The sequence below is a fragment of the Antennarius striatus genome, chromosome 21, assembly GCF_040054535.1.
Source record: "Antennarius striatus isolate MH-2024 chromosome 21, ASM4005453v1, whole genome shotgun sequence".
NCBI classification, from domain to species: domain Eukaryota; kingdom Metazoa; phylum Chordata; class Actinopteri; order Lophiiformes; family Antennariidae; genus Antennarius; species Antennarius striatus.
In genome coordinates this window covers 902,443-917,200 of record NC_090796.1, presented here as the reverse complement: position 1 = coordinate 917,200, position 14,758 = coordinate 902,443, and the positions used below count along the sequence as shown (strand labels likewise).

General features: G+C 43.9%; 1 protein-coding gene across 2 annotated transcripts; it reads left to right on the top strand.

Annotated features, from left to right (window-relative positions):
• Positions 1 to 63: 63 nt before the first annotated feature.
• naglu (N-acetylglucosaminidase, alpha) lies at positions 64 to 13,944 on the top strand. Of its 2 annotated transcripts, none has more exons than XM_068306260.1 (6): positions 64 to 597; positions 9,049 to 9,196; positions 9,282 to 9,428; positions 9,872 to 9,957; positions 11,721 to 11,977; positions 12,146 to 13,944. In XM_068306260.1, exons 1-6 carry the CDS (start codon positions 185 to 187, stop codon positions 13,348 to 13,350), a joined length of 2,256 nt encoding a protein of 751 aa, XP_068162361.1. In that variant the 5' UTR covers positions 64 to 184; the 3' UTR covers positions 13,351 to 13,944. The 2 variants fall into 2 exon arrangements, with proteins under 2 accessions (XP_068162361.1, XP_068162362.1); XM_068306261.1 differs by lacking the exon at positions 64 to 597 and adding an exon at positions 2,286 to 2,986.
• The last annotated feature ends 814 nt before the right edge of the window (positions 13,945 to 14,758 follow it).

Sequence of the window (14,758 nt, the reverse complement as noted above, 5' to 3'; positions counted from 1 at the left end):
CTCCTCGCACCGACGCTGCGCCTTCTGATTGGCTGTGCGTTCGAAGGGAGACGGCAGCACGCTCTCTGATTGGACAGCAGCCTCAGCGGACCAACGCTTCCTGGTTCTCTGCCAATGGAGAGATCAGGTTGTTTATAAACGTGGGCTTCAGGGGGACAGCGTCTTCGTCCGGGTGGGGGTCAGGATGTTCTCCCGCGGGGGCTGGAAGCTGCTTCTGCTCGGTCTGCTGGCCTCCATCGTGTCGGTCGGGTGGGGGTTCCCCGCTCTGGACCGCCTGCAGCCCCGCGCCAGCGACCAGGATCAGGGCAGAGCTGTGGCCGGGCTGCTGACGCGCCTCCTCGGCAGCAGAGCCTCGGAGTTCGTGGTGTCCGTGGACCGGAGCCTCTCCAACGACAGCCTGGATGTGTGTGAGCTCAGGTCCACGAGGAACAACCAGGTGGTCGTGACCGGCAGCACCGGCGTGGCCGCGGCTTCCGGCGTCTACAACTACCTGAAGTACTTCTGTAACTGCCACGTTTCCTGGTTCGGAGACCAGTTGGATCTCCCGCGACCCCTGCCCGCGGTCAGCGGCGTCCTGCGCATCAGCAGCCCGCACAGGTCAGTGAGCCCAACCCGGGTCAGGGTGCCCAACACTGGTCAAGGTGCCCAACGCGGGTCAGTGAGCCCAACACGGGTCAGGGTGCCCAACACGGGTCAGTGAGCCCAACGCGGGTCAGGGTGCCCAACAGGGGTCAGGGAGCACGACACGGGTCAGGGGGCCCGACAGGGGTCAGGGAGCACGACACGGGTCAGGGGGCCCGACAGAAGCCCCCACAGCACAACTTGTGAGCTGAAAATCAGCTTAAACGTATGTATTAACAGTGATGTACAAAAAACACATTACATCTCAATAAGATGTAAGACCAATACATTGACTTTGCAAATAGTATACATTAAAGATGAGGGGAAGTAGATGTGTAAAACAATACAAACAAAAACCCATGCAGTCAGAGACTAACATCCTGCGACACCACTCCATTCAAAATTTTATCCTGACCTTCACATTTTTCTGACTCTGGCTTCCTGAAAAAGTTTTTTTGTTTTGTGATTATATCTCGTTAGGTTTCAGAGGTGTGAACCTAAAAAGATATAAAAGTGAAACTTTGACCTTGACCTAGTTTTCTCATGGTCAAGGTCATCTCATTTTCATCCCCTTTGCTGCCTGAGTCATGTGCTTTTTGTTTCATCTTTCTATCTGAACGGCTGTGAAGATATTTGGTGGACTAACGAATGAACACACCAACACTGACATTACAACACATCACCGCTTTGAAGCAGGACGTAATAAATTGAGTGTAACATTAATATCAGACAGACTGAAGAAAAAGCTCTGATTAAACTGACCAAACTGACTTATATTTGTTATTGTTCACTCAAAATCCCGTTTAAATTAAACTAAAAATAGCTTTATTCATGAGAATGAGTTGAGGAATTTTCCCCTCCCCACCTCTAAATGTGAATCATCTCTTTTGAAAACCTCACGCTGTCATCTTCTGTCTACCCTGAACTTGGGGCCGCTAGCCGAGTTAGCTCTGGTCTTCACATCTGTCCATGTCTCTCACTTTCGAAGCCGTTTTGTCTTCGTCAAACATAGCAGTTTATATTCTCTGATTGTGACGGACCTCACTTTGTCTTGTGGGGAACCCCGATGCTTTATTCACCAGGACCAGAATCACGAAGACACCAACTCACCTGGTGGATCCTTGACTTTCTAAGTAACAGGTCACAGAGAGTTCAAACCAACAGCAACCTCTCCAACCTCCGACACACCTCGACTGGCTCCCCTCAGGGCTGCGTGCTCTCACCTCTGCTATTCATCCTCTACACCGATGACTACAAATCCACCCAGCCTCAGTGTCACCTGCTGAAGTACACTGACAACAGTTCTCCTGCCCCTGCTCTCAGGTTCCTCACAGCATCATGCACCACGAAGGAGCTGCCCGCCACTCTACCTCCCGCTGCATGGGTACAGGACCCCTGTGTGTGTGTGTGTGTGTGCTCAGGGCCTGTAGACACATACATATGCATGATTCATTAAAGTAACTAGAGTGTGCTACTAATTTCCCTTCGGGGATTAAAATCGGTATATAAATTTTTTTTAAAAACTCCATTTGGCCCAATAAAATCATGCAGGACTCCTCGCACGCTCTACACTCCTCTCCATTTCCCCGGCTGCAGGGCACAGAGGAGGAAAGCTACCTTTGTTCCCAAAGCCGTCAACCTCCTCAACTCCTCTGGAGTCTTCATACAGTCTTCGCATATCCAAAGAAGACTCTTCATATCTTTATAGTTTTTGTAGTTTCAGCAGTTTTATATATACAGTGGTACCTCTACTTAAGAATGTCTCAACTTACTAAATTTTCTACTTACGAAAAACGCCTAAACAGGAAAATATTACCTCTAGTTACGAAGACATTTCGAGTTACAAAAGGTAAAATACAGTATGGGCTGATACTCGCAGCTTTGCCATTGGCTATTACCTAGCATCCTGGCATCCCATTGGCTAAGAGGAACCTCCTCATTGGCTAAGGACGCTGCATAGGTGTCTATGCAGCGTCCTTGTCATTCAACCCTTGACCCATGACTTGTTCTGATAGTTTCAGATAAATATATTAACTTTTAGAGTATTCACTAGGGAGCCCAAGAAAGTGACGGAGAAAAGAGGAAAAGACGTAGAAAAGAGTTTTTTTGTCCGTACAAACAAATCAAGAGATGATAGAAAAGCCTGAAAAAGGGATGCGTTTGGTTGATCTCTCCAAAGAATATGGCCGTAATGCATCTACAATCACCACGTTATTAAAACAAAAGGAAGTTTAAGGAGTTTAAGGCATCGTGTGGGTGGTTGGAGAAGTTCAGGAGGAGGACTGGAATTCACTCTGTTGTTCATGGTGGGGCAAGAGGGCATGAACCAAAGAGGGCAAAAAACAATGAGGACAGCAGTTGAAAGGTAAATGACCAATATTTTTATTCTTTATTCTTTGTTTTTTACGTTATGCACAACTCTCATTTATTGTGTAATAATCTAATCGTAACATGTATTTGTTACATGTTTTGATGCATTTTGATGCTTTATAAAACATGTCTGAATTTTGGGGGGCTTGGAACGGATTAGGGCATTTGCATGGAAAACGCGTCTCTACTTATAAAATTTTCTACTTACGTATGTTACTGTATGTTTATTGTGTATTTTAGTGTGTTATTTTAGTGTGTTTGTTTTGTGTATTTGAGTCTTGGTTTTGCTCTTTTTGCACTCTGCATTTGTGTTTTTTTATATTTTTTTGCACCATTCTTGTTCTTGTAATACTTCTTCTCAAAAGACAGAGTGAAGGTGCTCTGTATCACCACACTGGATCAGCTTCTCAAAGCTATAAAGAAAATCAACAGCGCGCTGCTCATTTGGGAGGCAAAAAGTACTAAATGTAACTGTGATTAAACTATTTTTTTAAACTGAAAAGTGGAAAAAAAACCAGGCCAAATTAGTGAAAAACAGTCTAAAAATAGCTCAGACACTACTCTCCTTTCACTTCTTCACATCCTCTCACAGCATGCATCAAGGAAAGATTGATTGATTGATCTATCAATCTGATCTGATCCCTGAGATGTTTTCATCACCTTGACTCAGCCACTATGTGATTTCAGGATTCCTGTACAGTTTGCCATCGATAGTTTATCACTTAACTTTATGCTTTTTTCACCTCCATTATCGGGTAGCCGCAAGAGGACACAAGCCAGTGTCTTATTGTGCCGGTCCCAAGCCCGGATAAATACAGAGGGTTGCGTCAGGAAGGGCATCCGGCGTAAAACTTTTGCCAAATCAAAGATGCGAATCAAACCTATGACTTCCATACCGGATCGGTCGAGGCCCGGGTTAACAACGACCGCCATCGGCGCTGTTGACCTACAGGGCGCCGGTGGAAATTGGATTACTGTTGGTCGAAGAAGGAGAGGAGGAAAGTGCGTTCGCACGAAGAAAGAGAAGAGAAACACCAAGAGTATAGGACTGAGAGTAGGGACGTTGAATGTTGGAACTATGACAGGAAAAGGTAGAGAGTTGGTTGACATGATGCAGAGAAGGAAGGTAGACATACTGTGTGTCCAGGAGACCAGGTGGAAAGGTAGCAAGGCTAGAAGTTTAGGAGCAGGGTTCAAGTTGTTCTATCATGGTGTAGATGGGAAGAGAAATGGAGTAGGAGTTATCTTGAAGGAGGAGTTTGTTAGGAATGTCCTGGAGGTAAAAAGAGTGTCGGATAGAGTGATGAGTCTGAAGCTAGAAATAGAAGGTGTGATGTTCAATGTTGTTAGTGGGTATGCTCCACAGGTAGGATGTGAGCTGGAGGAGAAGGAGAAATTCTGGTCGGACTTTGATGAAGTGATGCAGAGCTTGCCTAGAAGTGAGAGAGTTGTCATTGGAGCAGACTTCAATGGACATGTTGGTGCAGGAAACAGAGGGGATGAGGATGTGATGGGCAGGTTTGGTATCCAGGAGAGGAACGCAGAAGGACAGATGGTAGTTGACTTTGCAAAAAGGATGGAAATGGCTGTAGTGAATACTTTCTTCCAGAAGAGGCAGGAACATAGAGTGACCTATAAGAGTGGCGGTAGGAGCACACAGGTAGACTACATCTGGTGTAGACGGTGTAACCTGAAAGAGATCAGTGACTGTAAAGTAGTGGTAGGTGAGAGTGTAGCCAAACAGCATAGGATGGTGGTGTGTAGGATGACTCTGGTGGTGAGGAAGATCAAGAGGACAAAGGCAGAGCAGAAGACGAAATGGTGGAAGCTGAAAAAGGAAGAGTGTTGCATGACTTTTAGGAGGGAGTTAATACAGGCTCTGGGTGGGCAGGAGGTGCTTCTAGATGACTGGACAACTACAGCTAATGTGATCAGGGAGACAGGTAGGAGAGTACTTGGTGTGTCATCTGGAAGGAAAGTAGATAAGGAGACTTGGTGGTGGAATGAGGAGGTACAGGAGTGCATACAGAGAAAGAGGTTAGCTAAGAGGAAGTGGGACACTGAGAGGACCGAGGAGAGTAGACAGGAGTACAGGGAGATGCAGCGTAAGGTGAAAGTAGAGGTAGCAAAGGCCAAACAAGAAGCTTATGATGACTTGTATGCTAGGTTGGACAGTAAGGAGGGAGAGACTGATCTATACCGGTTGGCAAGACAGAGAGATAGAGATGGGAAGGACGTGCAGCAGGTTAGGGTGATTAAAGATAGGGATGGAAGTCTATTGACAGGTGCCAGTAGTGTGATGGGAAGATGGAAAGAGTACTTTGAAGAGTTGATGAACGTGGAAAATGAGAGAGAACAAAGACTAGAAGAGGTGACTGTTGTGGACCAGGATGTAGCAAAGATTAGTCAGGATGAAGTGAGGAGGGCATTGAAGAGGATGAAGAGTGGAAAGGCAGTTGGTCCTGATGATATACCTGTAGAGGTTTGGAAGTGTCTAGGAGAGGTGGCAGTAGAGTTTCTGACTGGGTTGTTCAACAGGATCTTAGATAGTGAGAAGATGCCTGAGGAATGGAGGAGAAGTGTGCTGGTGCCCATTTTTAAGAACAAGGGAGATGTGCAGAGTTGTGGCAACTACAGAGGAATAAAGTTGATGAGCCATACAATGAAGTTATGGGAGAGAGTAGTGGAAGCTAGACTAAGGGCAGAAGTGAGCATTTGTGAGCAGCAGTATGGTTTCATGCCAAAAAAGAGTACTACAGATACAGTATTTGCTCTGAGGATGTTGATAGAGAAGTACAGAGAAGGCCAGAGGGAGCTGCATTGTGTTTTTGTAGATCTGGAGAAAGCTGATGACAGGGTGCCCAGAGAGGAACTGTGGTATTGTATGAGGAAGTCTGGAGTGGCAGAGAAGTATGTTAGAGCGGTGCAGGACATGTATGAGGACTGTAAGACAGTGGTGAGGTGTGCTGTAGGTGTGACAGAGGAGTTCAAGGTGGAGGTGGGACTGCATCAGGGATCAGCTCTGAGCCCCTTCTTGTTGCTATGGTGATGGACAGGCTGACAGACCAGGTTAGACAGGAATCTCCATGGACTATGATGTTTGCAGATGACATTGTGATCTGCAGTGAGAGCAGGGAACAGGTGGAGGAGAAGCTAGAGAGGTGGAGGTTTGTCCTGGAAAGGAGAGGAATGAAGGTTAGCCGCAGTAAGACAGAGTACATGTGTGTGAATGAGAGGGACCCAAGTGGAAGAGTGAGGTTACAGGGAGAAGAGATCAAGAAGGTGGAGGATTTGAAGTACTTAGGCTCAACAGTCCAGAGCAATGGAGAGTGTGGAAAAGAGGTGAAGAAGCGTGTCCAGGCAGGATGGAACGGGTGGAGGAAAGTGTCAGGTGTGATGTGTGATAGAAGAGTTTCAGCTAAAATGAAAGGAAAGGTGTACAAAACTGTGGTGAGACCAGCGATGTTGTTTGGTCTAGAGACAGTGTCACTGAGGAAAAGACAGGAGACAGAGCTGGAGGTAGCAGAGATGAAGATGCTGAGGTTCTCTCTGGGAGTGACCAGGATGGATAGGATCAGGAATGAGTCCATCAGAGGGACAGCACATGTTAGAGGTTCTGGAGATAAAGTCAGAGAGGCCAGACTGAGATGGTTTGGACATGTCCAGAGGAGAGATAGTGAATATATTGGTAGAAGGATGCTGAGTTTTGAACCGCCAGGCAGGAGACCTAGAGGAAGACCAAAGAGGAGGTTTATGGATGTAATGAGGGAAGACATGAAGATAGTTGGTGTGAGTGAAGAGGATTCAAAGGACAGGGCTAGATGGAGGAAATTGATTCGCTGTGGCGACCCCTGAAGGGAAAAGCCGAAAGGAAAAGAAGAAGAAGATCGGGTGGAGCAGCCTTCATCTGTTCATGATCTCTGGTGGAGAAACACGCAGTGGTGTATGATCATGGAGAATTTTTGAAAAGTTTTTTCTTATTTTCTTTTATTTTGAGCTGTGAGTTATTACAAATCTTTTGGTTACTGACCACGTTGCAGTCTGTTGCTCAGGAATGATGGCAAATGCTCAAGTTGTTGCGACCATCCTGTTTGGAGACGGTCCCGTCCAGGTTCTCTGTCCTATGTGTTGTCAAATGGTCCTGTCCAAGGTGGACTACTCACCTACCTGCTCTGCACAGGACTCTGCGTCTTTGGCTTTGCTTTAGGTTACTATCTGATCCCATTCTATGTGGAACAACTGAAAGACGCCAAGCACACCTGTCCTACCTGCAAGACTCAACTTAGAGCCTACAAGCGTTTGTGACTGATGCGGGCAGCCCTGATTATTGCCCCTTGTTGTTTTAAATGTTATTAGGTTTTCTTTGGGGCTAAAGAGGCAGGGGATGCTGATTATGGATTTTTCAATTTATTTAACGGTGCAAGACTTTTTTTTTTTTTTGGATGTCTAGTAGATACATCCCACCCCCTTCTGAATTGAGGAGTCAAAGTCTTGTCCTCCAATCATAAGTTGGCATCTCTTAAAACTGGAAGGAAATTAATGTCAAAATGAACAGAATTTAATATATTTCATGACAAAAATCCAAATTCATGCCTAGTATTTGTCTTTGTACAAGATTGTGATCATTTTTAAAATTAATTTGGAGTTTTGCCTCTACTTTGTGACCCTCTGTCAAACCTGTAATGCGAATAAACTGTGACCGTGCAAGTGAGTGAGACTGTAAGTTTCAGAAATGTATGTGATTTTGGAGATTGGCATCTCTTTTTATCCAGACCGTAATTCCACTAGCTGTCCAGAGGTACCATCAAAAGAAATTTCCAAATTAATTTCAACAGCTGTAGGGACTCATTACCAACCCTGAAGACCTTGGTGCTGAAGTGAAAATATATATTATAGACTTTCTGATTCTGACTGCAGCAAAGGTTTTGCTGACTGTGAATGTTCTTTGAATAAGACACAAATTATTTCTGGGCAAGACTATAAAACCGTCGTAGAGAGGGTGCCATGATACGTTCAATTTGAATTGTATGATGGCAGTCGTAGGGGGTATATAACCCCTCCACTTCTTTTACAACACAACACGGCTCAGCACAGGGGCGTGAAGTGAAACATTGTGAACACATTATTTTTCATTGTTTACTGTGAGCATTATGGTTGGCCCCTTTCATTGACCCTTCTTTTCAATGATCTGTTTAGCATTAGACCCGCATCAGCTCACCCCAGCTATGCCATGTAAAAGCCATGCCAAGACAAGCACTATAATTTTCCCATGACTATAAGTTAATGGTTAAGCTGCTCCTAACGAGTTATAACTTTTAATGTCAAAAGGACATTGTTAGCTTCATCGAAGTCTTTTATTAACATATGTCTCCGTTTTGAAGTGTCAACAACATGTTGAGTATCCATAGCTGGCAGCACACTGCCTTGTATTAAAGAAACACTTCTTTAATACAAAAGTGCTTTAAACAGTCCATCAGAGTGTTTTAAAGGTAATACAGATAGAAGGTAGTTTAATATCTGAATGGGGGGGGGTTTCAGAAACGTTTAAATTACCATAAATAATAACAAATAGTTTGTGGCTCTATCGTGGAATTTTGCTATTTGCGGGTGGTTCTGGAATGCGTTAACCGCGAGAAGCGAGGGACCGCTGTATATACAGTAATCCCACTGTATATATTGTTTAAAGCGCTTTTAATTGTTTCTTTAATACATGGAAATGCGCTGCGTTCCGAGAGTCGCGCAACGCAACGCACTTCCATACGCTGTCAGCCAATAGAAGGCGTGTACGCCATCACGTGACTATGTACTGAAAATCCACGATGAGGTAAAGCTGGGCATGTCAGAGCTCAAATGCCTGATAGATTACTGTGTGTGTGTGTGTGTGTGTGTGTGTGTGTGCATATACATTGTGTGGGTTAGGATAGGTAAACTAAAGAAAGCTTAAAAACTATGACTTAATGTCTGTTGATCATTACATAATTTAAAAAAAGCAACACCTCTAAAACTGCAGAAAGTATTTTTGATGCCACCTGAATTTAAATGTGTGTTTGCCTGCAGATTCCGGTATTACCAGAACGTCTGCACCTTTAGCTACACCTCTGTTTGGTGGGACTGGCCAAGATGGGAGCGAGAGATCGACTGGATGGCCCTCAACGGAATCAATCTGCCACTGGCTTTCACTGGCCAGGAGGCTCTGTGGCAAGAGGTCGGTCATGTGTGTGTGTGTGTGTGTGTGTGTGTGTGTGTGTTTCTCAATGTCTGCTAATAGATAAAAACCTTGGTTCGTTTAGGTTTTTCGAGCTCTTGGGTTGAACCAGACGGAGATTGAGGACTTCTTCTCTGGCCCAGCGTTTCTCGCGTGGAATCGAATGGGAAATATCTTCCGGTTTGCTGGACCTCTGCCACAGTCCTGGCATGTGAACCAGCTCAGTCTCCAGGTAATCACACATCCTTGTTCATCCACTATGTCTAACACTACTTAGTAGAAACTGGGCATTTCTTATGCCAGCCCCACCTACAGTACTACAAAACGTTTGTTATGTGATGCACGTTTTGGTCTGACGACAATCTGTTTTAGGAAAAAAATGTTCTCCAGTGATAGAACAGGACATCCACTCAATGTCATGGAACTTTTTGATATAATCTGATAATCACACAAAAAGCAATAACATTACCTTAATGCAAAAGACAAATAAAACTTGCCAGACCATTTTACTAGATATCAAAAATGGACATATTTCTGATTTAAATGTTTTATATATGTTTTATTTGATTTTAAATTATTTGTGATTCATTTTTGTATTTGAAATGTTTGGTAATGGATTCACTGAATGACCTGCTGTGGGATGAAGCTTCTCACGTCAGAATTCTTACCATCCAGTTTAAAATCTTGGAGCGAATGAGGTCCTTCGGCATGCTGCCCGTGTTGCCAGCGTTCTCCGGGAACATTCCCAAAGGAATCCTCAGGTGACTATGTTGCTGTATTTAGAGACATGTTGCTGTATTGTTTAGATTGATACACATTATAATATTTAAAGTAAGAGTAAGAAGATCCACATCCATGCCTTTTAAAGATTAAAGGTCCTTTATTCTTCCTTTTTTAATTCATGTCATTCAGCGCCCAGATGTCCCCCCAAACTGATCTGTGGTCCTTAATACCTTTGATTGAATATTGATAAAATCATTTCCTAGAATCACTTTTCTAGAAAGAAGAGCTACACCATCAAGAGTAGGTTGGATACGGTCTCTCCTAATAAGACTAGTTTTTCTCCAGAATGTCTGCCAAATATCTATGGAGCCCCCCTTTTGTTTCACCTCAGCAGCCAGTGGTTGAATTGAGATTTTTGGCTGAACATATTTTAACTGTTTGGATTGAGCAGCGGGGATCAGAGAAAACTACACAGAAAAGCTGAAAACCAACTCAATGTTGATATTCATGACTTCTAATTTGCATAGTTGGATGTCATTAGTGCTGACATGAATCACAGTTTTACAGTACTTACTTTTAGCTTTCCTCAGCAGCTTTAGGTTTGATCATATGTCATCCTCCAAGGAATTTTTCTCCCCTAGTATCCCTTTCCTTTTTAATTTATTACTTCACCAGACAGTCTACAGACTGAGTATCCACATCTTATGGTGCCCAGGAAGCATGTTGGCATTGAGTATCTCGCTCTACAAAGCATGGGATGTAAACTGGATGGAATGATGCTCAAACCACTGGTCGTCTGATAAGTGGACGATACTTGCATGTAAAAGATTGTTAATTTTTAGTTTATGAAAATCAGTTTAAAGCCGTGGTAGTTATCTGTGTTGTATAAACTGAATAAACTGGACTCATAGAAGTCCATTTGGTTACAAGTAGTTTGACCTCAGTATCCAAACCCTGGTTGTGATGGGTTGGCCCTCTAGGTGGGGCTGTGACTTCTTCAAACTGAATTGTGGTCAAGGAACCATGATTTTCTTAATAGTGTTTTGCGATAGTATTTGTGCTGTTGTATCCCAATTCACACAATTTGTCAAATGAAGGGAAAAGATTTTCCTCTGCTTTGTATTTTATCATTCATCTTTTTGAGAAACATGGTCCAACTACCAGAACATGAGTTCTGCATAAAACTGATCTACAGTCAGCACTACAAATATAAAGTTTACATCCATGAGGGGCGTTCGTTTCGCCCAACACCTTATTCTGCGTCAATCTTGTCCCAACGTGATTGTGCCCGGGACGTCCCAAAGAGTTCTCATGTCCTCCCCAGGTCTTTGTGGCTTCTCTTCAGGTTCTACTACCTCCCACCACCAAAACACATGCAATGTAGTTGAATTGGTGACTGAATTTCCGATAGGCATGAATTTGAGAGGGATTGGTTGTTTAACATTCATGTGGCCCTGTGATAAATTGGTGACTGGCCCAGGGTGTACCCTGCCTCCCACCAAATGTCAGCTGGGGCCCCCGTGACCCTAAACAGGATGTGCTGTTAAGAAATCACAATATTTTCTTATTACCCCTGTTGAAATCAGATGCCAAACTGAGTACGGCTGCTATTCAGTGACCCCTCGTTTCTCGCAGTTAATGCGTTCCAGGAACCACAAGCGATTTACAAAATTCCGCGATAGAGTGACAAACTATTTATCTTATTATTTATGGTAATTGATGTGGTTAGTTTGGTAGTTCTACTGTTAGAACATCTTTGAATCAAACCATTTGGATGACTGGTGTGTTTTTTGTGCTTCAGGTTGTTTCCAAGAGCCAATGTATCCAGACTGGGTCCTTGGGCTCACTTCAACTGCAGCTATTCATGCTCCTACATGTTAGACCCTCTGGACCTACTTTTTCTCCGGATCGGTTCGATGTATTTGTCCCAGGTGGTGAAGCACTTTGGCACAGATCACATCTACAACACGGACACCTTCAACGAGATGACCCCGCCCTCCTCTGATCCAGCTTACCTGTCTGCAGTCAGTCGATCTGTCTTTGCCTCAATGACCAAAGGTGAGCGTTTGTAACTGACTCGAATTGCAAACTTTAAGTCTCAGGCGCTCCAAACCAGCATAAAAGAAAAAGTCATGCCAATAGCTAAAAAAACTAGGGCCGCAAACACTCAACACCATCCACGTTGTTCTTCTTACCGATCATCCAAACCTCTCTTTTTCTGCCCAGTTGATCCTCAGGCAGTTTGGCTGATGCAAGGTTGGTTGTTCTTCAGCGATGCGACATTCTGGAAACCAGCCCAGATTCAGGCCCTGTTGCACGGAGTACCCCTCGGGAGAATGATTGTGTTGGACCTGTTTGCAGAAACCGAGCCAATTTTCTCCTACACAGAGTCTTTCTATGGACAGCCCTTCATTTGGTGCATGCTTCAAAACTTTGGGGGCAACAGTGGATTCTTTGGCACAGTGGAGAGCATCAATTCTGGACCCTTTAAAGCCTTACATTTCCCAAATTCCACCATGGTGGGCATAGGCATGACGCCCGAAGGCATTGAACAGAATCCTGTGATATACGAGTTGATGAGTGAGTTGGCTTGGCGCAAGGAGCCGGTCAACTTGTCCAAGTGGGTGTCGCTGTATGCGGCGCGTCGCTACGGAAGCACAGAAGAGAATCTGAGCGCTGCATGGAGGCTCCTGTTTTCCAGCGTCTACAACTGCACGGTGCCACATTACCGAAACCACAACCACAGCCCACTCGTGCGCCGGCCTTCCCTACACATGAACGTTGATGATTGGTATGATCCAGCTGACTTATACAAAGCTTGGAAACTGATTATTGAAGCAGCTCCATCTCACATGTCCAAGGAGACGTTCCAGTATGACCTAGTAGACTTGACTCGGCAGGTTCTACAAGTCATGACGACGTCCTTTTACAAAGATATCACGGATGCCTTCCACAAACAAAATTTATCAGAACTACTGACTGCAGGAGGTGTTCTGCTGTACGACCTCTTGCCAGAGCTCAATCGTTTGCTTAGTAGCCACAGCAACTTCCTCTTGGGGACATGGCTGGACCAGGCTCGATCCTTTGCTCTAGATGAGAAGGATGCACAGCTCTTTGACATGAATGCCAGAAACCAGCTCACTCTCTGGGGTCCCAGTGGTGAGATCCTTGATTATGCCAGCAAAGAGTGGGGAGGCCTCATTGAGGACTATTACGCCCAACGATGGGGTCTCTTTGTTCACACCCTGGTAGAGTGTCTGGAAAGTGGACAGCCGTTCAACCAGGACACCTTCAACCAGGCGGTGTTCCAGATAGAAAAGGGATTCATTTACAACGGCAGAAACTATCCAACCAAGCCTCAGGGAGACACCTACAAGATTGCCCATCGGATCTTCCTCAAGTACTACCCACAGGCCTTGAAGAGAGGGTAGTTAATGGTTTTCATTTTTGAAAAACAAAAGGCAACAATGAATTTACATGAACTGTTTTCCAACTGTAGTAAAATCGGTGAGAATAGTTTGCATGTTGTGGGAATAGGAAATGGATTTTCACTTCATTCAAACTGATCAAGTAACAATTCCAATATGAATAGATTGACGAAGCAAAATGACCTGTTGATTTCTGATTTTTCTTATGTGTGGGTGTTTTTTATTTTTTTAATGAAGCATTGAAGGTTGTTTATCTTTTGCTGCTATAGACTCAAATTTAAAGCTCTTCTAACATTATTTGTTCCATGCTGCCTAAAATCAAACCTGTATGATAAATTTTTAAATAAATATTCACATTCTAGTCACCAAAATAGAAGTTAGTATTTTGTAATCTACACATAAAAGGTTTATGGGGTGGTTGCTGTTACATTGTAAGGGATATTTCCCCTCCTTATTTATAACTGTTATAGTGGTTTCAGACCACGATTTGGGGGTGTCACCCAAATCCTGTATATAATTATATACTGTATTGGGGAGAGGTCATTCACAAAAACTTTATATTTTGCTGTAATTTTTTTTTGCCAATTAAAGAATCATTCCACATACAGGTAATCCTCAACATACAAACATAATTGGTTCCGACAGGTTGTTTCTAAGACACTATTATATTTCAATCTGTAATCACCAATTGAGGTCATAATAGGGTACTATTATGAAAATCTAATTTTTCAGGTCTCTACATATACATAGTGGTCCTCCCTAACCCGACCAACTCCTACAATCTGGTAAACAAACGCTTCCTGCATCAATAGATATTTTGAGTTTTAGGAATTCATGACCCGGACCGAATCAAAGCGATTGGGTTTTGCTAAAGTGGCCGTTTGTGACGTCACAAACAGCGCTCTGTGATTGGACGGAGTGATTGATGATATTGATTGGTTGACATGCCAAAGGGCGTGGCAATCCCTAAGGATGTAGTTTGTTCAGGCTAAGGTAGCATTGTGCGGTAATGTCCTAGCTCAGAGCTACACACTGAAAGTTCCTCACAAACTGTTGAAGTCAGCTAGCATTTGGCTAACAAGTTAGCGCTGCTTCAGTCGTGTTTGTGTCTGTCCGCTAAAGGCGTATCCTCATCGTCATAGCAAACACAGCTGCGTGTGTCCACACCGCTCATCAACAAACAGCCTCAGCCTTTATTTACAACCGAACAGATATTCACTTTCAACAGTCAACGGTTACGTTCAACTGACAAACCCTGCATGTGAAATAATCCAGACAGAAATGAAGTGAAATTTAGATAACATTGATTTATTCTCTACTAATGCTGTCAGGAACTTAGGAGTGATTTGTAATTGAGATCTGTCCTTTGATTCTCATATTAGGTCTGTGTCCCTGACAGCCTTCTTTCATT